Here is a 21,619-nt window from a genome sequence, read left to right as displayed (position 1 = left end):
TTCCGTCTTATCACAATATCCGTATCTTCCACGGGCAAAGATTATCCGTATCTAACTCCTTCGTGTTGGGGGGAGAATTACAACCTTATCTACCGGCGGGGTAAGACCGAGGATTCGTTATGAGTCGTTCGGCCGTCACGCTGTTGCAACGTGCCGACGGTTCAATGTTGTCAAGGGGAACCCCCCCCCCCCCGACGGTTGGGAACTTTTTGTTTTGAGTTTAACGCCAATTGGACCAAGCATTGCCGCGTCGGGACAAGACTTGTCAAGACGATAAGCGGGCAAGGGTTCACTCAAATAAGTTCCTCTAAAGGAATCCCAACCGCACGTAATCCTCCATGTTCCCTGTCGTTTCCCCCCTCCTTCCGGGGAAATAAACGGCGCCACCCCGCCCCCGGCCTCGGGCGAGATAACACGAATTACCTGGGAACACCACCCTTTCGCTCTATGGAGGTGGAGAAAGGAGACCATTTATCCATGATAACGATGCCTCGTGGTACGTTACGGTGGGATGGTCCTGGTGACCGTTATTACGTCCTTCGGGCAACTTCCCTCTTGGGATCTTGATTGAGTTCAATTGATTCACCGGTTGATCAAGTTATATGAGAGACGCGTACGTACACCCATCGTGAAGCAAGTGTTCTTAATGTTGGTCGGTCCCAATCTGCGACCAACACCCGCGAAACCTGAGATCGATCAGCCATTGAGCTATGACGATCTAGCTAGTGAATCTTCGCTGCGTAGAGCCTTGCAGTAGCCACCAACATCAACATCACGCTCGATAACATAGGCAAAGCCAATAGCCGCCATGGCCGACGAAAAGAACCATAGCGTGGACGTCACGCAGGCGGCGACAGACCTCGAAAACTTCCAGCGCGATCATCAATGGGACCCCAATTTGCCCCAGGACAAGGCCGACATGGTGAAGAAGGCGCTCCAGGACGGCGATTCTGAGGAGATCATTGCCGCCGATGCCATTTTGACGGAGGATTCGCCCTATGAGGAAGTACGTGCTGCTGTACGCAACACAGATGGGGGTGAAGTCGCCAACACAGTTCGAGCGTGGATTCTGGGTATGATTTTCGTGACAATTGGGAGTGGCCTCAACATGTTTTTGAGTATGAGGTAAGTGGAGCTGAGTTGGACATGACTTTGGAACGTCAGGAATACCGATGATTGACACTCTTCCTCCATCTTCGCAGGAGTCCCGCTATCAACTTCCCATCCATCATTGTCCAATTGCTAGTCTACCCAATTGGATGTCTTTGGGCCAGGGTCATGCCAATGAAGGTCTTCAACACCTTTGGCGTTCAATGGACGTTCAACACCGGCCCCTTTACGATCAAGGAGCACGTGGTTATCACTCTCATGTCGAACGTCTCTATCGGCTACGCCTACAGCACCGACGCTCTCCTCGCGCTCCAGGGCAAGCCCTTTTACGACATTAACCTCGGATGGGGCTTCCAACTGCTCTTCACGCTGAGCTCCCAGCTCATCGGCATCGGCCTAGCAGGCCTTTGCCGCCGGTTTCTCGTCTGGCCGGCCGCCATGATCTGGCCCAACCAGTTCGCCAACACGTCTCTCTTCTACGCCCTCCACGACAAGAGCAAGAGCGACGGCACGCACAGCAACGGCTGGATCATCAGTCGATACCGGTACTTCTTCTACGTACTCGCAGCCATGTTCTGCTACTACTGGATTCCGGGTGTTCTCTGGCAAGGCTTATCGGTGTTTGCCTTTGTCACCTGGATCAAGCCGAACAACATCGTCGTCAACCAGCTTTTTGGAGGCTTCACCGGCCTCTCTCTGATTCCCATCACGTTTGACTGGACCTATGTTTCCGCCTACCTCGGCGACCCCCTGCTCTCACCTACACACACCCACGTTAATGTCTTGATCGGCCTCTTCACGTTCGTCATCATCCCCACCATCGGTATCGCGTATTCGGGCGCCCTCTTCGCAGACTACCTCCCCATCAACACTTCGCAGACCTACGACAACACCCAGAGCTCCTACAACGTCAGCAAGATTCTCGGACCTGGCTACACCTTTTCAGAAGAAAAGTACAAGCAGTACTCGCCCCTCTTCCTCCCGCCCACCTTTGCCCTCAACTACGGCCTCTCCTTTGCCGCCCTCACGGCCGCCATCGTCCACTGCGGCTTTTTCCACGGCAAAGAAATCTGGTATCGCCTTAAGGCCGCGCGCAACCAAGAAGCCGACATCCATCTCAAGCTCGCGAAAAAGTACGTCGACGCGCCCGAGTGGTGGTACGCCGTACTCCTGCTCTTCGCCATCGGCCTCGGTCTAGCAACAGCGGAAGGCTACGATTCCCAGCTGCCTTGGTGGGCCTTCTTCGTCGCCAATTTTCTAGCCATGATCTTTGTGATTCCCACGTGCACGATCCTCGCCATCTCGAACCTCGGCCTCGCTCTCAACGTGCTGTCTCCGTTCTTGGCGGGCTTCATGATCCCCGGGAAGCCGATTGGTGTCATGATCTTCAAGGTGTACAGCACGATCACTCTCGGCCAGGCGCAAACATACTCTGGCGACCTCAAGATGGCGCATTACATGAAGATACCGCCTCGCGTCACGTTTTGGTGTCAGGTTGTGGCTACCATCTGGGCCGTCTTTGTGCAGATTGCCGTGATGAACTGGACTCTTGGCAACATTGAAAACTGTTGTGCACTGTGAGTCTATCCAAAGAAACCCTTATGATGACTCACTCTTGGTAAGCTTGATATCTGACATTTTGACCTTAGCACACAACACGCACACTTCACCTGCCCCAATGGCCGAGCCTTCTTCTCATCCTCAATCGTCTGGGGCGTGATCGGTCCCCGCCGCATGTTCGGCGCCGGCTCCATCTACCACAACTTCAACTACTTCTGGCTCATCGGCGCCTGCCTGCCCATCGTATTTTACGTGCTGGCCAAGGTCCTCAACCTCAAGTTCGCAAAGGTCCTCCACGCGCCCGTCATGCTCGGCGCCATGGGCTGGCTCCCGCCGGCGACGCCCCTCAGCTTCTCTAGTTGGGCCATCGTCGGGCTCATCTTCAACCACGGGGTGCGCAAGAGGTTTCACGGGTGGTGGAAGACGTACAACTACATCACCGCCGCCGCGCTGGACGCCGGTCTCATCATCAGCACCATTGTCATCTTCTTCGCCATCACGTTGCCCAATGTCACGATTCCGCAATGGTGGGGAAACGTCGACGTATATAATACCTTGGTGAGTTGCATATGCATCTTGAAATTGGGACTGGGGACCCTTCCCCTCCTCCCTCACTCTCCCCGCGAAACGCGGATGCCCGCAAGTGAATGCGCTCGCTGGCAACGCTATCTGACGTCGAGGCTCATTTCAACTAATCGTGTCTTGCATATAGGACTCCACGTATGGCGCCATTCTGAAGACGGTGGGGGAGAATGAGACCTTTGGTCCGACCAGTTGGTGAGAGAGGATCGTAAATCCTCCTGCATGACGATGCAGACAGCCGCAGTTAGCGCCCGCGGGGCCCCCAGATAGGAAATTAGTATTGAATTGCTGCCCAAATTGCTACCCAAGCGGACCTTGCATCCTTCCATCTTCTTCTAGATGCATTCTAGAAGTCATAGTTCAAGAGTCACAGTGAAATCGGTAAGCTGCTCGGGAGTATCGTGAGATCTTAGAGTGGGGGAGAGGAGACAAAACTCGCAGTCTGATTATCATTTGTACAGTTTTTTTGGTAATGTATCTTCTGAAGATCATGATGATTGTGAAGAAAAAAAAAGCAAAAGGAAATACCAAACAAGTCTAATTGTACTCCGTGAATGCTGGCGGATTCTCGTTATTTGTTGATGTTGATGTTGTAGTCGCAGCAGGAAAAAAAAGCAAACGAGGCATTTGATGCATGCAATCATGATAGGTGTCATAAAAAAAGAAGGGAAAAAAAAACATTCAGAGCCGCCGTCGTGCCACTCATAGCACCCGTATCAAGAGCCGATCGATCGATGGTAACCATATCATCATCATCCTAGAAATGCGCGTCATCTCATCACCCATCAAATCCCAATGTCACAACTCATTTTTTATCAGTCCGCCCTGGCCGTAGCGACATCGTACATTGAAGCAGAGACCTCGTGTTCAGAGGCCCGATGACTCCGGGAGCGCGGCAGGTCGATGCGTTGTCTGTACGGCCGAGCGGCGCCGTCGACGTGGTGATCCGACATTTTCCGCGGGAGGTCTTCACCTCTCGGCGGGGGCGCTTCTTTCCGGGAATGCCTTCTCTCTCGAGACGCGTGGGACCGGATCGAGGACGCGTCGTCGCGCTCTCGCTCTCGCGGTGGCGACGGCTGCTGCATCGGCATCGGGGACGGGAGGTCCATCGGCGGCAGCGGCGGGGCCGGGGGCGGAGGGGGCGGCATTTCTGCGCTGACGAGGGGTTCCCGGTCCCGTTCTCGGTCGCGTTCCCGATCGCTACGGTCGCTACGGTCTCCTCGATCGGGCTTCCGCTTCTCAATGACGGACGAGGTCTCATCCGGTCGTAGAAACACATCGGGATGGTCCGGGTCGCTTCCGTCCTCGGGCTCCTCGTCGAAATTGAACTCCTCCTCGTCATCCTGGCTCCCACCGCCATTGACGACGCTCGCCTCGAGCTTGGCGCCCTTTTTGCCGACGAGCTTGCCCTGGCGGTACTGCTCCAACGCCTTTTTCAACACGTTGCGCATGACGGCCTTGTTGACGTTCCTCCGCACCCGGTCAAAGTAGCGCGTAACGTCGCCGACGACCATGACTTGTGCATCGTGGTCGATCTCGAGCACGTCGGCGTAGTTTGCGCGTGAGTTTTCTTTCACGCGGAACTTGCCCGGACGGAGCTGCATGCCGACGGGGGAGAAGGGGAGACGATCGAAGGGCGGGGTGCGGTCGTTTTCGTCAAAGACGTAGCCCTGCTGGCTCGAGTCGATTCCGGGCTTCTGGAAGTCATTTTTCGTGGGGGTGGAGATAGGACTGGTGACATTGTCGATCAGAGGTTAGCGAGATGAAAGGTTTAGGTTTGTTATGGCTTGAATTGGTTTGCTGACGGGGGTTTGGTGGGATGAGGGGCGCTGATGAGGAGGGGTAAAAGGCAACAACAAGCTCAACCACATCAACAGAGGGAAACCAGCGGTGGCAGACTGGAGATGATCAAAACTTACACACAGTGGCAGTAGTGCGGAAAAGTGTCGCTGTGTCGAAGGACGATGAAGCGCGTGTAGCCAAGGCACTTCCACTCCCACTCGAACTCGTGCGAGTCTGCCCAGAGAAACTCAAAGACGTCGCCGACCTCGCATCTCGACGCGGGGCCAATATCGTAGCCTTTGCGGGCTGGAGATTGTCTCAATGTTAGCAAATAAACCTGGTGATTTCATGGACCGTCGGTCATAGGTTTGTACTCACCCAGAGGGTGCTCGTACGAGCTCTCGTGCGTGCCTATGGACGCATCGTCCCCGTTCCCCGAGTCACTCTTAGTGCTCTTGGTACTCTTACTCCTGAAAGTCGAAAAATCTCGGTTCCCGATCACCATCTCTTGCCACACATCCCAGGAACAGGAAAAAGAGGGAAGAGGAAAAGGAAGGGAAGAGAGTTTCTGAAGGGGGTTGTTTAAAGATTCAATTGTCGGTATGGTGTATGGATAGCTCTGGCGGAGACCAAAGAGAAAAAAAGGTCGAGGCAAGGTAAGGTAGGTAAGAGAAAGGGTACGGAGAATGGGTCAAATCATTGCAACATGACGGAGACTGAAGACTGGGGGTGTGGGATGAGCGGTGGGATGCAGTACCTAGGTAGTGGTTTAACCCAACCTCGAGAACCACAATCGAGCAGCAAGAAACCCGGGGCTGACTGGACTCCTTTGGGCTTGGGATCTCGGAGCGATTGAGATGAGGCAGGGCGAAATGCAACAAGGGGGAGGGATCACCTCGGGTAGGGACAGAACAGACTCTGCTTGTCTGAGTAGAGGTGAGAGGTGAGTGAGAAGAGGCGAGGCCAGGCGAGGCGAGGGTCGTGAAGGGCGGTCTCGTCGAAAACCTGCGGCCACGCTTGCAGCAGAGAGAGCAGTAGACCAAACAGAATGAAGAGATTCTGGCTGGCTGCTGCCTCTCTCTACTTTTTCCGCCACGTCGCTACTATGGATCATGCGCGGTGTATGATGCCCAACCTCCACCGCCATGCGTCGGCTGCGATGTTAATGGCCGCGGTGAGGGTTCTCGTCTCCACCCCGCCGCCATTCCAACCAGACGTGAGTTGTCCCAGAGTTCCCCCTCCCTAGGAGTACATGATGTACAGGACCCGTCGTTGTCACCGCCATTTCGGCACGGATCATTTCACCGGCGTGCCGGGGTTGCTGATCAATCAGTCATCTTCTTTCGTTATCTCTTTCCCTTCCCCCTCCTGGCGCTGCTCCATGGGACGACATTATTCTTGGAATATGAATCAAGTTCAGCTCGTCGTCTTCTTCTTCAACAGCTGCTTGAAAAGGAGGGTGTCATGAAGCCTAACTCGGCCCAGGACCGTCCATGTTGCGCTGTGCTAACAGTGTTGGGGGGTGCGGGTGCAGCCGCCTTACTATCAGCTGAATGAGGGGTTAATGCGCCTATTAATAGGATTAGTTTAGGGGCCCTGCACAGGAATCTCCCGATTGAGAATAACAAGCTCGTCAACGTCGTCTTGAAGACAAGACAGACAGACTCGCAGGACGACTCTGAAGTGAATCTATAACTCGATGACCACATCACGAGAGCTTACGAGAGCTCACGAGACAGTGTAGCCACTGGTGGCTCACCTCGAGCATATGATCAAAGTCGCTCGATCGATCTGTATCGGTGCCTGAGCACAAGGCCCAACGGCGTGGCACAACGCTCTGCAGCAGCAGCAAGGATCCTCGTGTCTCACCCAACCAGGAACAACACGTTGGACATTATTCATTCAGTCGCGATGACTCTCGAATTCCCACACTCAAAGATGGAAGAGCGTAGAATCATGACATATGGTGCCTCTTACTAGACTCACTACGCCCACCTAGTACTCTGTAAGGTTGTAAGTCTATACGCACGCACCATGTCTTGCTTGTCTACAGCGTTGTCCAAGGTGCTCGTGCTGGCAAAACTGGGTAACATTCCAGCCAAGCCATTTTCCGCGCCTGAGAGAGGAACCCCATCGACAATCACTCACCGAGAGTTCAAGACGCGGTCAAGCTGAATGAGGGATATCAACGCAGGAACGAAGATAGAATGTATGAGTTGATCGTCAAAGACCCAGAAAATCCTAAATACGTACAGAAGAATGTGAATTACAAAGAAAACAATTGCCAAGGTATGGCACTAGCTCAACCCCTAGATCCAAGTCCTGGCAAGCTTAGTAAATGCCCCATTTCACCGCCTGTTGGTGACTGTTCCCGTTACAGTCCATCTCTCCCTTGGCTCCCACCTTTCCGTCACTATTCTCAAACTTTCCAATCGCAGTGTTGATGATATCAATCACATCCTGGCCACCGACATAGAACTCGACGTTCCCATCAACCTTGGTCGCCTCGACACCAAAAGAACACCCGCCAAACTTGGCGATCTCGCGCTGGTTCTTCCCCACGACCTGAGTCGTCCAGTCGGTGCCCCCGTCGCCCTCAATGTTCTTGATAATCTGCCGACAATCGCTCGCGCTCGGCGACGCGCCGCTCGTCTGGTCCTCAAACGACGACAAGCCGCAGTAGTCCTTGCCCGGCGGCACATCGCACGGGTAGTTCTCCGTGGAGCCCTTTGTCTCGTCCCTCGTCGCTGACTCCCATCTCTGGAACGCGCGCTCGGCGCTGCAGACGGGGATGCGGATGAAGCCCGGCGTCGTGACGTCCACCTCCAGCAGGTCCTCCTGCACGCCCTCGTCATCTACGTTGGCGAAGCCGCCGCCGTTTTTGCCGCCATTGGCCAGATATGTCCGCACCGCGCCCTTGATCAGATCTTCCTTCGTGACGTCGCCAAAGCTGTCGCCTAGCTTGCCGACACCCTTGGGCGCCGAAAACTTCTGGTCAACGCACCCGCCCTCGGAGCATTCGTAGGCGTCGCCGTCTGGACTGGCGAGGTAGTATAGCTTTCCGTCATAGCAGGCGCCCGTGGCCTTCATGGTCTCGTCCGAGAGGTAGTCATCCAGCGGGTTCGACGCATCGCAGCCGTAGCCCGAGTCAATCACGAACGCCCACGCGCTCGAGGCATGCCAGAGGGCGGGGATGGCATAGGCGAAATAGGATTTTTGGATGTTTGATAACAGCGTAGTGGCGTCCACGGTCGGCTTGACAGATTTGGGATACAGATTACCGTTAGCGATGGCCTTGCCGATGAGGCTGACCGACTCGGAGGAGCCGTCAAATATTTTCTCGAGGGCGAGGGAGGTGACTGCAGCCCAGCCGTCAATGACTTGGCCCATGTAGTTGGAAAACTTGTCCTGGTCTTCGGGTTTCCAGTCTGATTCGTCCGCGTCTGGCAGCAGGTCTTTGGCAATGGTTGTGCTTTGGCCAATCAGAGTCATGCTGGTGTCCTTGAGGTTGTCTAGGGACTTGACGAACTTCGGCAGAGACTTGAGGAACGTGTTGAAGAAGGGTCCTGCAGCAGAAAGTGTTCCCAGAGTGACGAGATCGATGAGGAGGAGAAGCCAGGTATTGTCCTCCTCGGGAGGAATCGGCGCAAAAGTGTTCTCCATATCCTTGAGCGCGGCGACGAGGCCTGTAGCGGCCTTGTACAGAGCGTCATAGTATGTGGCGTGAATATTCCGGATTGTGACGATCGAGTTCCAAATCAGCTGCGCCGCCGGCCCCGAATACTTCCCGTCCATGCTCTTGGAGCATCCGTCGGTACTACAGATGTCTCCCAGGACGCTCCCGCAGTTGTCCGCGCCGGCCTCAATCATGAGTGTCGCATGCACAGAAGCGAGGAACTTGGTATCGCCATAGGGTTGATCCGTCTCTTTCCAGATTCTCACAACGTCTTCCCACGCCGCGTCCGCGTTGAGACCCTGCCAGAGCTCATCAACATCACGGTGAAGCTGGTCCACTGCGTAAATGTTCATGCAGTCGTAAGCGGTCCAATTGCCATTACGGGTATAATCCGACTTGGGATCCTGCCCGCTGATGGCGAGCTGCTTGAACTGCGCCCAGTCTTTCGCGGGTGCGGGCACGTCGTGGTATTTCTGCAAGTCTGTCGCCCAGTCTGTGGTGCCTCCCATACCCCAGGCAGTGTAGAGCGCCGCGCGCGTCTTCTTGGTGCTGGCGCTCATGTAGGCGACATACTCGCCGTCGTCGTAGACGAGCACGTCGCTGTTACTGCTGGCATCGAGGAAGCTCGTCACCACACGGCCGGCACGGCGCTTGTCGCTCATGATCTCGGCAATCTCGGCGTCGGCGATGTAGCCCGCCGTTCCCGTGCAGACGCCCTTGGCCGCCTCCGAGTTGAGTCGGTCGCCGGTGTACAGGCAGTCTGGGCCCCAACAGCTCGGATCCGCCATTTTGAAGGATCGTCCGTAGCTGGTAACGCCGACGACGATCTTCTTGCCCGACACGCCGGCCTTGGTGATCATGGCCAGGGACTGCTTGGTCTCCGTCAAATTCACCTGGCTGCGTAGGCAGTTGCCCGTATCGCACCCTTCCTGTGAGTTTGCATTGTTGGCATCCCATTGTCCGTGAAGATCATACGTCATGTAAACGATATAGTCAATGACCTTGCCGATGGCATTGATGGGGTACTGCTTCAGGTACCAGTACGACGAGGGCGCTGCGATGGAGACGGTCTTGCCGGGTAGTAGGTTCTTCAGCAATACAAGGAAGGCCAGGTAATTGGGGCCATCATCTTCGCTGGCGGGTGGGATGCCGGGAAGATCAGGCGCACCAGGGTATTCCCAGTCGATGTCGACACCGTCGAGGTTGTGTTTCTTGATGTAGTTGGCAATGTTTGTCGCAACTTTGAGGCGGTTAGCCGGGGTAACGGCCTCACGGAAGATCCAGTAGGTGTCAGGGAAGGTCGAAAAGTCCCAGCCGCCAAAGGACAAGATCTTCTTGGGTCCATTGATGCGCTTGAACTGCGCGAACTGGTACGCTGACAGTATGTCGCCAACCTCTACCTCGAAGTCGGCTGTCAAAGTGCCAAAGGCAAAATGGATGTGTGTATACGCTGACGAGTCGATCTGCATAGCATCCTGGAAAAGACACTCGCGTCCCAGGCCGTAGCCTTCGAAGTAGCCGATCCTGATACTGCCTGTGCCATCGCCTTTGACCACGTCGGTCCCGCAGTTGGAAATGCAGCCATAGGTGCCCGGCTCAGCAGTTCCAGGGGCTCCCGTGTTGGTATCGATGCAGAAGTCCTTGGTGATACCGCACTGGCCCCAGATGTTACAGCAGGCGTTCAAAGGGCAGGGATTGAGCTTAGCAATATCCGAACCATCGGTCGGCGGCGTCGTGCCAGGTTTTTGAGGACCGCAGTTTGCGTTGGCAATCTCGGCGGGAAACGGCGGCGTCCCGTCGCTGAGACACATGATAGTATCCGTGAAGAGCAGCTGGCAGCCGTTCCAGCCCCACGTCTTCTTATTAAAATCTTCGAGCTTCTGTCTCGTGAGACTGTACTCAGCGGCGAGATCGTCGCAATTGTCGTTCGCCTTCACCTGGTACGAGTAGCATGAGCCGTCCGAGTTCTTGTCCGGGCTGAAGTCGGGCATATCGCCTGTGGAGCAGCAGACGTGCTGCTTCGGCCTCAGAGTAGCACAGAAATCTGATGCCGAGTTGATCTTGGTGAACTCAGCGGCCGTGATGCCGCACTTTGTTGCCAGCGCCGCGCAGCTGTCGCCGGATTCAACCTGTACGGTTCTGCATTCTGCGCGAGCATGAAGTCGGCTGTGAGTGGTGCCGTGGACACGCTTGGCTATTGTCGAGTTGGTAGTGCCGTTTGTGGGAATCGTGCCGTTCGAGGGCAGAAGAGGCGTGGTAAATTTGACTAGGCCGCTAACGCTGATGGAATCCTCGAAGGAAAGGCAGGTAGCATTATCCCACGTCTTGAGTGCGTCTTGAATTGGGCTAAAGGAGCCGTTACTCAACAGCATCAATCCAAAGATGTGAGTACTGTCGTAGCCTGGCTCGCAAAGTTGCATGGCCAGGCTTGGTGTCGACACGTTAAGAGTAGGCAAGATGTCGTGGAGATTCTTAAGGGCCGACTCGCCGATGCCTTGGTTCAGCAGACCTTGGCCAATGTAGAGTCCGACTGTGGCTTGACCAGACTGACCAAACATGATGAAGGGTCCGTCTGTCTCGCCATGCCCGTGCTCAATATACTTGCGCATCTGTTTGATCAGAGAGCGAAGGCCGGCGGTGGCTTGGCCAAATCCCTCTTGCCACCACCCAATTTCAAAGTCAACGTCGATCGACTCTGATGATGGAACGCGAGCGGTTGATGCAGGTAGCTTAGAGAAATCAGGGCCATATGACGAACAGGCATGGATGCGGTGGTTAGCCGCCTTGTCGTCAACGGGGTCATAGAGAGAAAAGCGGTAGAACATGGTCTGCTTGCATTTCTGCATCTGCTTGAAGTCGGGATAAACCGACCAATTTCCAATATTGGGACCGGAGACACTGCAACGCTCTGGGCAGATTTCAGAACTGCTGTAGGTAGGGCTGGAGGGAAGTCTGAGCCCGGTCCGCGACCTCGCCGAGGCTCTTTCAGCCAAAAGGCCAACGCCCACAAGGGCCGCAGTGAGCCAAGGCAAGTGCATATTGACTCTAGAGGCTGGCGCCTCGTGCACTATAAGTGAGGAGGTAAAGAAGGTGAGGAGTTGGTAGAGATCGTAAGGGCGAAGGAAGGTAAAATGCAAGATAGGAGACAAAAGATTGAGAGGAGCGTACACAGTTGGCTAATTCCGGTACCTTATAGTTGCTAACAGCGTAGCAGCTTTATATGTTCCCCCGGCTTGAGGTAGACAGAAGCTTATCCCTTAAGTCACCTCTTGAGCTACGATAATGAATCCTCTTCGAATCCGATGAAGCACAGAGTTCTGAATCTCGTTCCGATTCCCCCTTTGATCCTGACACCCCCCATAGCCTAAGAATATCGATCGAAAGCAAGTTTTAAATTGCGAGTAAGCACTATTGAATCCATGAGCGGTCAGAAGGCAGCAAAATTTCACCTCAACGCCACACAAAACCTCCATTCCGACTGTCTGGAGGTTGCGATATCCTTGAACTTTTCGGGGGCGAAAAGAGCTGCCTTTTGCCTCGAAACCACCTTTCTTATGCCGTGTTTCCCGAAGTCTCCTATGGTTCTGGGCATAATTCGCAAGGCTCACTCTTGGCAACTCGATCGTAGAGCCTTGGCTGTTGGACGCATATTACAGCAAGTAATCCTTCACGCAGCTGCCCCCCTTCGACAAGCGTGACCAACAGCTGAGTTTCCAGAAAGAACACTTCCGAAGGATCAAGGTGGAGTCGTCCAACCCCGGAAAGACAACATGCTTTGAGTTAAGCTAAATGAGCGGGCTGGCGGAAGCGATGGAGCGGGATGGACCGCCACTCTCCGAAGTTCGCCAAGCCCGCTTCCCCCCCCCCCCCCCTTTCCACATCATCTTTCATAATGTTCCCCTGCATCGGAAAATGCAAAAGTTCTGAATCTCGTCTGCTTCCGCTGTGCATACCCATATTACTACATTGATATTACATCAGCCCAATAATATGCTGCTCTTGCCTGTATTCATCTACGTCAAATCCTTCAGGCAAGGTCACCTGCGAACTACATGCAGGAGGCACAGGAGGACGACGCAGGGCATTCTTGTTCAGCCTGATCTCGGATTCCTTGACAGACCCTCAATGAGGCATTGAATTTTTTGATTCTCGTCGAAGTTCCATGTTCAGTCATCTCGGTGTGAAACGCAACTACCATTCATATATTTGTCACATCAAAACGTGGAAGATCGCACCCAATGCGGCAGCCAAACACACCACTCCTCCAACACCCAACCCATGATCCGCAGCATTTTCGTCACCATCGTTGCCTAAAGGGCACTCGATTGGTGGATTCTGAGCCTCGCACGCCCGAGCAGTAACAGTGGCGGAGATGCTCGACGCCTCGGACTCGGTCATCTTGATCTGGCAAGGGTTCGGCGTGACCGTTGATGATGCCACCACAGCACAGGTACCGCTGCCTGGCCACTTTGAGATTCCGGTGGAGTTGAGCGTATCAGTCACGCTGATGGCGACACCCGCGTCAGATGAACAATCCTGTTCGTTTGTGGCGGCCACGAGATCCACACTTTGCCCGCCGTTCTTGGTGGTGAAAATGATGGCATTGGACGTGTTATTGCTGGGAATTTCGTATGGGTACTCGAATGAATCCTCCGTGCAGCTGAACCATGACACAGTGTATCTGATCTGCCAGGTCCCCTCGACGTTGAACATGACGAAGCCACGGTATTCATAGTATGGGTCGCTGCTAGAGAAGTTGGCAAATCTCACATCGTACTCCGTGGTTTTGACCGAATCGCTCTTGTTATTGTAGTTCCATATCGAGAACCCGATCTTGAGAGCGAGCCCCGGCGCCAAGTGCGAGTTTTGGAAACCGAATATGATAGGTACAAGCGGCGTCGGCGCGTACGTCTCGTTGCGGGGGAATACTAGGTCGATTTCCACAACGCTCGACTGATCGCTCGCTGCGACGGCGGCAGCTCCGAAGATGGTCCATATGCAGGCTAGATGGAACCACCAACGAGTCGTCGAGGATAGTGTCTGCATGCTGACACTCTACCAAAAATGGAAGCTTGATGGGTAGCAGCAGGCGATGTTCGATGCCTCGGTTTTGATGGGGCAAGACAGGCAGGCAATAATTTCGTTGTGATGGGGGAAAAGAGGCACGGAAAAGTAAGAAACATGGAATTTTATACAGATGGATGGGCAAGAAAAGCACCTGGCCACCCCCACAATCCCGGGGAATCTCCCGCCATCTTACCCTTTCAGCCTGCTGGTTCAGTGTGTGCTTCGTCTCTTGACTGTGTGACGGGAGAAAGGAGTTGAATTAAAGCACAACAGTTCGCGTTGGTGCCGATTGGCCGGCTTGGCGCAAACAGTTGTCTTCACAATGTGACAGCAACCAACAGAGTTGATAGGCCGGTTGGTCCGGTCATCCTTGCAACAGTTGCCTACATAATACATGTATTGAATCCTTCTCGGCAGCCTTGCCAATGAGCGGAAGCAGTATTAAGCAATAATCACGCACGCCGCGCTTGGCGCCAAGGTGGTACCTGAGGGACTTGACATGTCTCGGCAACTCTGTACCGTTTTCTTTTCTTGCGCCACCGGCCGTGTAGAGTTACACGCAAGAATCCGTTGAACGGATTTCGGGTTTAGATTGTATTGACTGGGGACGAGCGTTTGCCAGTATAAGCTAGATCACGATGATAGTTCCTGCAGTGCTTACCAAAGTGTCGAATTAGTTCCTGTGACCGGAAGTGGGACGTTGTCAAAGTCGAGTTGCCCAGAGATTCATTTTTCCTGCCTTGAAGGATTACACCTAGCGAAATTTGAGTGTCTTCTCGAAGAGAGAAAAACCTCTCACGGAGGCGAGTATAAGACCTCGGCTTCTATGCCGCCTTCAAGTACCTCTTCATCATCATCATCATCATCATCAACATCAACATCAACATCAACATCAACATCATACTTTGTTGTCTTTCTTTCGATCCTTCTCTCTCTTAAACCACTCCCTAAGATGCAGATCACTCATTTGATCGCCGCCGCGGGAGTTCTTCCTGGGATAGTTTCTGCTAGGTCAGTCCTCTCACGCCGCGCTGTCGACTGCGCTTTCTCCACGGCCCCTGGTAAAAGCGATACTTGCGCAACTTTTGCGAGCAGCTGGGGCCTCTCTGTCGACGATCTCCAGAGATTGAACCCCGGTATCACCTGTCCAGCACCGGACACCAGCAAGTCGTATTGCGTGATCGGCACTGTCACTGATGAACCGGAGCCCACGACTACGACATCCAAGAGCACTACCCCCATTACGTCAACAACCTCCAAAACCTCAACTACTACCACCTCCTCCTCTACCACTACCACCGCTGCTGCCCCTAGTAACTCCCCAACTATGCCCGGCCTTGCAGCCAACTGTGACGGTTTCTACAAGGTCTCTTCCGGTGACTCTTGCGACGCCATCTCGTCCAAGTACGGCATTAGCACTGCTCAGTTCAAGAGCTGGAACACCGAGATCAATGCCGGTACGTACTAATACTTGTCTTGGGTTCGATAATCTAACACTTCGTCCCACAGATTGCACCAACCTTTGGCTTGATTATTACGTCTGCGTCCACGTGCCTGGCGCGGCCACCACCACTCAAGGCACTACCCAGCCGACAACTCCTCCTTCCACCGGCCCGACACCCCAGATGCCCGGCATCGTCTCCAACTGCAAGACATTCTACCAGGTCAAGTCTGGCGACAGCTGCTGGTCCATTTACAGCGGCGCGGGCATCACGTTTGAGCAATTCCTCTCATACAACACACAAGTTGACTCGAGTTGCAGCAATCTGTGGCTGGGTTATTATGTCTGCACTGGCGTGTAAATCTAACGCTTCTGGTTAATGTGAGCCCAGATGTATGTCGGACGTAAAGTCGGCTTTCATCATGTTGGTGTCAGCCCGGCATGGTGTTGCATTCAACTAATTTTCATTTCCCCGAGCATTCAAGTTCTAATTATCTCATCGTTTTCTGTACATAACTTTTGTGCCTCTTAACGCTAGTATTATTTTTCCTCTGTTTACCTTTCCAATACGAAAATATCCTTACAAATGCACGATCACTACAAATCCAGCATGTGGATGAATTACTTGTTCTTCGTCATATTGTTGAGAGTCTGAACCTGACGGGTCGTCATCGGCCAGGGACCCCTTGCCAAGACTGCGATGACGAACTTTTGTTGGATTACAAGGAAGTTGTCTGTAAAAACCATGACTGAGTCGTTCCTTGATGGGGACCAGTCAGTCCCGTCATGCTGTGCCCACTCTCTAATCTGAAGTGCCGGTGACCCACTCCAACCCTCCAGTGACATGCTTGACGAAGTACTCCTCCGAATAAGACTCATTGGTGTGTCCCATACCAGTGTAGAACGCCCTAGCCACACCCTCGTACATGGAGTACCACGAAATTGAGTGCATTGGAGGCATGTGCTGAAGCTCTGGAGATAGCGTAATCTCGTCGATGTAGGTCTCTTCCACCTTTGCGAGGACTTTGTATGCAGAATCATCAGCAGGATTTGTCTTGTACGCATACCACTCGTCCGTCCGGTTGTAGCTCTCCGGAAAACCAGAGGTCGAGGGGTGGTCAAAATCGAGAATTGTGACGGTGTCTGGGCGAATGTTGCCATCTAGAGAGGAAAAACGTTAGAAATTTCTTGTGTATAACTGACAACCGAGCTTTTGATGAACTCACTAGGAGGATATCGCTCTTTTTGCGCGTCGTCACAAATATCGTCAGTCTCACAAGGGTGGGATCGGAACTTCAGCGAGGTCAACAAGGCTGGGCAAGGTGGGAAACCCGACACTGCGTCTTACCTGTGCGCCAACAAGCTTGGTGAACCAGTTGGGCATGTCGTCTCCAAAATCACCGGCTATGTTTCAAAACGTCAGATATGGGTTTAGCGTTGTGAATACATCCATCAACTTGAACTTACCGGCGTGAATGCCTAGCCAAGAGCCACCGTTAAGCAGGAAATCGTTGAGAGCATCCGATTCATTAGTTGACAAATAGTTGCCTGTCGTGGAGATGAAGACCAGAGTGCTATAGGCGGACAGGCTCCCGTTGGTGAAGATGGCAGAGTCTTCTGTCGCCGCGACTGACCAACCCTTCTCATTGGCAATGGAGCTCACGAGCTGGATACCATGAGGGATGCTAAAAGCTCAGATGCCCTGGTTAGACAGAGGAAACAATGATGAGGGAGCAAGATGCATGCCTTGCATGGCGATAGCCAGCCGTCTTGGAGAAAAGGAGGAGGCTAGGAGTTGCAGAGATAGAAGCGTGTACAACATGACTGGCAATAATAGCCGCGGCCGCAAGAAGAGTTGTCAACATAGTTGCAGCTTGAGAAATATCTCGAATGCCTTTTCTGGTATTTGAGAAAGTATGAAGATCGATGCTAGCGTGAGATTGGGTTCAGACCTGCATGATACTAGATATTTATAAGTTTCTTAAAACCTGGTCATCATTCTCAAGACCGCATGCGATCTTGGTGATTTTCCACTTCGAAGCGAAACCGAGGAAAGAACATCACGTTGATACTCCATAGTTGCACACAGTACGCGCATTCTCGTAATGGGATAAGAAATTTTTGGCTTCCGTCGGATACAAGTATGCTTAAGTCCTAATAGGGCTGAATTTGTCGTCCACTTCTGTACTTGTAGGTCTAGAAGCAAGCAGCAGTACATTTGCAATTACTTCGAGATACTTCTTTCTACCTTTACGAAATTTTGAGAGACTCTGTAGTCAGCACCACCTTCCACTTTACGCGTAGGCACATCTAGGATGATGACACTAGGGGAGTCAACTCTAAGCCCTGTAATCGTAGATCAAGGATCATGCTCCTTAGTTTTCGGCCGCGGCACCTGTCTCGTCCTAGGGCATGGAGAACGTATCAAATGTGGCGACACAATGATTCAAAGAGGGAGGCTGAGAGAATGTGTGGATAGAATCTAATTCGTCACGGTGGCCTGTCATGAGTTTACTGCAGGTGGATGGCAGACGGGTATCGGTATCCGAGCTCCATCTGGCATATTGACATGATCAGTTTCCCTTCCGACAGCGGCATCGGACGTTGCCCGGGGAGTCCACCTTGCTCTCAGCGCGGGCTGTCTACACGAAACTTCTCACAGCTTGCCAAGTTCTCGACGGCAGATTTTGCAGGAGTTACGTATGCTAGGTATCAATGGAAATAATGAAGGTACGACAATTTTGGGCGACGAATATCTAGAACAGAGCTCAAGCGTATCTCCGCTAAAACTCCGCCGAGGTTCCGCTAAAGAATATTCCGCCGGTAGGAACCACCAGGACTGAGAAGCAAGATTGATACAGGGATCTGTCAAAAACCAAAAGGGGAGGTAACAACTTTCCATGATCACGCAATGTCGCGCTAAGCTGTCCAATGGGGAAGGTAAATGTACGTGGATAAGAGAGAATGTGGTTCATCCGTATGCAGTACGGTAGATCTTGGCGCTGAGGATGCGTTCCGATTACCGATTGAAGGCCCCGCGGCAATCAATGAATGCCGGTTCTGTGACGCATTTTCCAAGGCTTATTGCCCCATTCGACGGCGGAAGAGCCCTATTTGGCAATGATCTAGATTCTCACGACCTGCCTCATCTGGGCTCATCCCTGTTTACACGCGGCGACGTCCGTAAAGAGTTGTCGAGCACGTGACCAGCTCTATCGTCAGTACAGCGGAAAATACTTTCCGCTGCTCCTGATGAAAATGTAGTCAAGACTAGGTACGGTATCAGATTCATCGCGACTGGCAAAACTTTGCGTTCACGTACATGAGCCAGCAAGAAGCTTCAATGTTGGGTGGTGACGCTCTAACATTTCACTATCAGCGGCAAGTGGTGGACCCGGTGATGAATCCAACTTAAGGAACCTCCGAACTGGTCCACCATCTGTGGGCGGAATCATTCCATCAAATATATTCGTCGTGGTTGAGCTACAAGGTTATCGTTGTCAATTTCTGAATCAAATTCGCTAAGTAGTTGGATATACATTGTACGAAGCTCTCGAGGTTCGAAATTGTTCAGTTACAAGACCCTGTATGTCTTCATGCTTCCTCTACATGACTATTCCTTCGAGTGCTCAGTCGCGTCATTTTCTAAGCAGATACGCGTGTGTATGAGAATGGTAGTGAACTACGTGCTGACCCGACTCTATGTCCCTTTCATCCTCGAAAAAAGATAGTTATGTTAGGAGCAAGGGTAGTGAAAATCAGGAAACCTCTGTACTGACGCCATTTGGTACTCGGCGGGATAGTAGATCCATCTTGTTATTCCACGCATAGTCTAGATATCTGTGAGCCTAATCGCTGGCATCAGGTTCAGCACTTGTTCTGAGTCTTCACATGTTACGTTTCGTCCTTGATGCAGGACTAGACCTGAATTTCATGGCAATTATGTCATATCAATTCATGGCAGCGTATCAAGCCTCAGTCCAGCCTGAAGTCACCATCTTGCCCAGCTGCTGTAGCGCAAGTCAATCTCCAGAAAGACTAGCATCGAGGGCAAATCCGAGCTGAGCCTTGGCCGCATATCGACAACGCCAATTGGACCATTACGTTCCGTGTCAGCTGCATCATGCAGTCGGCAGGAATACGCTTGATTTCGTTGCTTACCTAGGCGGGGTAAGTTTTGTTTCTTGACCTATACATACTAATAAGTTATTTCACAAAACCTCTCAGGCTACTTCACAATCATTCTTCGCATAATCAGTCGATAGTTTAGTTGGCGATACGGTCAACATAACTAACCTTACGTTTCTAACCCTCAACTCGAACATGCTCCACACGACAATCCTTCAGTGCTTTCCGGCCTTGGCACTTATTCCCAACGCTCTCCCTACTTGGCCACCGCAGGCTCCAGTCAATGCAACCTGCAATGTTTAGGGCAGCATCAATCCTTCATATAGGTACTATAGTCTCGAATCAAACTTCGAAAACGCATACGAATGCTGGAAAGTATGCACTGACGGGCGCTAGCCACCTCGATGCCAGTATTTCTCATATAAGTCAGCCGCCAAAGAATGCAAGCTATTTGATGTCCCTGTAGAAGACGGTGTGAATGAAGAGGATGGTACGGGTGTACTCTTATACAATAGAAACTGCTTTGTATACACCCCACGGCTTGGAGTGAACAACAAATACTAGATCGACTGAATACACTGAGTGATCATTTTTTTCAAAGCCGATAATCTAAGACGCTATCTCGATCAGCAGTTTCCGAGTCAATTGCTTTGTCTATAAACTTTGGCTCAAGATCGTCAACTCAGTCTACGACAGATAGCTCCAAGAGATTTCACTAGTGTTACTCTCAAAACCATCTGTTCTGCGTGTCGGTGCTTACTGAAGCCATCTTTCGCCAAGCTCCAATTTCTTTCCATCTATCGTAACTTCGGAGGGCTTTGCGTCGACTACCATGCCGATCATGCGAACCCACTCGTTGGTTCTGTTTGCCCAGCTATTACAAATCATACGCATTAGCTCTGGTATTCAAGAATAGCCTGTTTTCTTTCCTTCTTATCAACGAGACATGAAAACATACGCGTGCATTGCCCCCCGTTGAACGGCAACATCTCCTGGTCGAAGCAGGCTTTCGACAGTTTCTTCGTAGTCAGCTTTGCCATCATTGGCGCTGAAAGCAGTCTTCGGCGTGATCAGGATAGGCGTCCCCTGGTTGACAGCAACATAGTCGACTGATGGGGTTCGATGCTGGAACAATTGAGTCAGCCTCTGGGGTTGAATTGAGCCAGGACAGACGTCAATGATTTCGAATCATGTGCTACAATTCCCGATTAGAAGAACACCAACTCACCATCGGGGTAGTGTATCCAGGGGCCAAGTCCAAGAAGTAAATGTTCACTCCACCTGGCAAGACTATCCCACTTCCAGGGACGTCAGGAAGGACCGGCAGGCCACTTTGAAAAGTCAGTATCTGATCCTTCAGCTTGAGAGACCGAGTAATGCTCACCATCCTTCGTTGCTTGCAGGGACAGCCGAGACAGTCCCGATCTTGGTTCTCTGCAGAAGGCCATCGAACATGTCTTCTGTCACCAAAGTAGCGGTGACTACCTCTACTCCAGGTTCAGTCTTGTCGTTGCCATTGTCTGAGTCGAGATCGAGATTAGATATCACGATGCGTCGGCGAGGGGACGAATCAGCCATGATGTTATTGCTATCAGAGATTTGAATTCTGTGGTATATCAATATTTCAGAGACGGGATGCTTAGGCGACTTGGCGAGTCCAGAATATAATGTCAATTGATGTTGAAGCTCCAATGCTATCTGGATTTCACAAATGGGCATCTGACAGACCAAGCCTTATGTATTCAAGCCAACTTAGTAGACTCCAAACATCGGCCGTGAGGTCCCGGAGTTACATTCATCATTTCGGCGCCGAGGAAATAAGGGCATTAGTCACGGGGCCGGTAATGTGGGGCCGGAGGATCAACCTTAAGACTCCTACTCGTGCTTACTATGGGCTTGTCACCATTCCTCAAAACTGCAGTGGGGCTGACGTTCGCTCCCGGCCCCGAAAGCCGCGCTTTCTTCATATCTGATTAGTAAGGATGGAAGCATGCGAAGCAAGGCAAACAGACAAGCTAGAACAAAGCCGGCAGTGCGAATTTCATCATTCTTTCCCCTTCAGCGGATCCATCCCACACAATATTAGGTGTAATCGCATTTCGCTCAGTCCGCCTCAAATGTCTAAAACACTTATGAAAATATCAAGTCATCATAGCGAAACATATCTTGCTCCTTCGTGTGGAAGATGAAGTCAGGCTGCTTCAAACACGTGATTCACAACGCGCTTAGCTGAAGGAGGTCACGTACTGGAATCAGAGCAATTTTGGCCTGAT

The 21,619-nt window shown here is 52.3% G+C and overlaps 7 protein-coding genes across 7 annotated transcripts; 2 read left to right on the top strand and 5 right to left on the bottom strand.

Moving 5' to 3' along the window:
• Window positions 1-358: 358 nt before the first annotated feature.
• On the top strand, window positions 359-3,592 carry BDZ83DRAFT_636910 (OPT family small oligopeptide transporter). Its single transcript, XM_060509279.1, has 4 exons — window positions 359-1,125; window positions 1,203-2,687; window positions 2,760-3,228; window positions 3,383-3,592. Exons 1-4 carry the CDS (start codon window positions 809-811, stop codon window positions 3,449-3,451), a joined length of 2,340 nt encoding a protein of 779 aa, XP_060359877.1. The 5' UTR covers window positions 359-808; the 3' UTR covers window positions 3,452-3,592.
• Window positions 3,593-4,619: 1,027 nt separating this feature from the next.
• BDZ83DRAFT_539326 (uncharacterized protein) lies at window positions 4,620-5,539 on the bottom strand (the record flags this gene model as incomplete). The annotated part of the gene is made up of 4 exons (XM_060503388.1): window positions 4,620-4,670; window positions 4,752-4,983; window positions 5,172-5,340; window positions 5,413-5,539. Coding segments are annotated over 4 exons (579 nt in total), but the record flags the coding sequence as incomplete, so codon positions are not given.
• Window positions 5,540-7,365: 1,826 nt separating this feature from the next.
• On the bottom strand, window positions 7,366-11,958 carry BDZ83DRAFT_763170 (uncharacterized protein; the record flags this gene model as incomplete). The annotated part of the gene is given in 7 exon segments (XM_060515212.1): window positions 7,366-9,588; window positions 9,604-9,607; window positions 9,635-9,798; window positions 9,811-10,077; window positions 10,111-10,510; window positions 10,520-10,594; window positions 10,610-11,958. Coding segments are annotated over 7 exon segments (4,272 nt in total). The 5' UTR covers window positions 11,749-11,958.
• A 631-nt stretch (window positions 11,959-12,589) lies between these two features.
• BDZ83DRAFT_636905 (uncharacterized protein) lies at window positions 12,590-13,991 on the bottom strand. Its single transcript, XM_060509278.1, has one exon. It carries the CDS (start codon window positions 13,754-13,756, stop codon window positions 12,920-12,922), a length of 837 nt encoding a protein of 278 aa, XP_060359874.1. The 5' UTR covers window positions 13,757-13,991; the 3' UTR covers window positions 12,590-12,919.
• A 738-nt stretch (window positions 13,992-14,729) lies between these two features.
• On the top strand, window positions 14,730-15,579 carry BDZ83DRAFT_756618 (uncharacterized protein; the record flags this gene model as incomplete). The annotated part of the gene is made up of 2 exons (XM_060514773.1): window positions 14,730-15,234; window positions 15,287-15,579. 2 exons carry the CDS (start codon window positions 14,730-14,732, stop codon window positions 15,577-15,579), a joined length of 798 nt encoding a protein of 265 aa, XP_060359873.1.
• Window positions 15,580-16,020: 441 nt separating this feature from the next.
• On the bottom strand, window positions 16,021-17,144 carry BDZ83DRAFT_796324 (ThuA-like domain-containing protein; the record flags this gene model as incomplete). Its single annotated transcript, XM_060515864.1, has 5 exons — window positions 16,965-17,144; window positions 16,686-16,903; window positions 16,567-16,622; window positions 16,445-16,511; window positions 16,021-16,379 (listed from the first exon to the last, which is right to left on the bottom strand). Exons 1-5 carry the CDS (start codon window positions 17,081-17,083, stop codon window positions 16,021-16,023), a joined length of 819 nt encoding a protein of 272 aa, XP_060359872.1. The 5' UTR covers window positions 17,084-17,144.
• Window positions 17,145-19,886: 2,742 nt separating this feature from the next.
• On the bottom strand, window positions 19,887-21,114 carry BDZ83DRAFT_636900 (uncharacterized protein). Its single transcript, XM_060509277.1, has 4 exons — window positions 20,731-21,114; window positions 20,575-20,677; window positions 20,305-20,471; window positions 19,887-20,220 (listed from the first exon to the last, which is right to left on the bottom strand). The coding sequence occupies exons 1-4, from the start codon at window positions 21,063-21,065 to the stop codon at window positions 20,103-20,105; spliced, it is 723 nt and encodes a 240-aa protein (XP_060359871.1). The 5' UTR covers window positions 21,066-21,114; the 3' UTR covers window positions 19,887-20,102.
• Between the last annotated feature and the right edge of the window lie 505 nt (window positions 21,115-21,619).

This window comes from Colletotrichum acutatum (genome assembly GCF_030867785.1).
Source record: "Colletotrichum acutatum strain CBS 112980 chromosome Unknown BDZ83scaffold_133, whole genome shotgun sequence".
Lineage (NCBI taxonomy): Eukaryota > Fungi > Ascomycota > Sordariomycetes > Glomerellales > Glomerellaceae > Colletotrichum > Colletotrichum acutatum.
The sequence above is the reverse complement of the archived record's forward strand: the minus strand, read 5'-3'. Positions and strand labels throughout refer to the sequence as shown.

Excerpts from the sequence above, each read along its gene's own strand:
- BDZ83DRAFT_636905 (XM_060509278.1), bottom strand. The coding sequence starts at position 13,756 with ATGCAGACACTATCCTCGACGACTCGTTGGTGGTTCCATCTAGCCTGC.
- BDZ83DRAFT_636910 (XM_060509279.1), top strand. The coding sequence starts at position 809 with ATGGCCGACGAAAAGAACCATAGCGTGGACGTCACGCAGGCGGCGACA. Across the intron at positions 1,126-1,202 it reads AACATGTTTTTGAGTATGAG|GAGTCCCGCTATCAACTTCC; the intron begins GTAAGTGGAGCT and ends CCATCTTCGCAG. Across the intron at positions 2,688-2,759 it reads ATTGAAAACTGTTGTGCACT|CACACAACACGCACACTTCA; the intron begins GTGAGTCTATCC and ends TTTTGACCTTAG.
- BDZ83DRAFT_636900 (XM_060509277.1), bottom strand. The coding sequence starts at position 21,065 with ATGCCCATTTGTGAAATCCAGATAGCATTGGAGCTTCAACATCAATTG. Across the intron at positions 20,472-20,574 it reads CTGGATACACTACCCCGATG|CATCGAACCCCATCAGTCGA; the intron begins GTGAGTTGGTGT and ends CAATTGTTCCAG. Across the intron at positions 20,221-20,304 it reads CAACGGGGGGCAATGCACGC|CTGGGCAAACAGAACCAACG; the intron begins GTATGTTTTCAT and ends GATTTGTAATAG.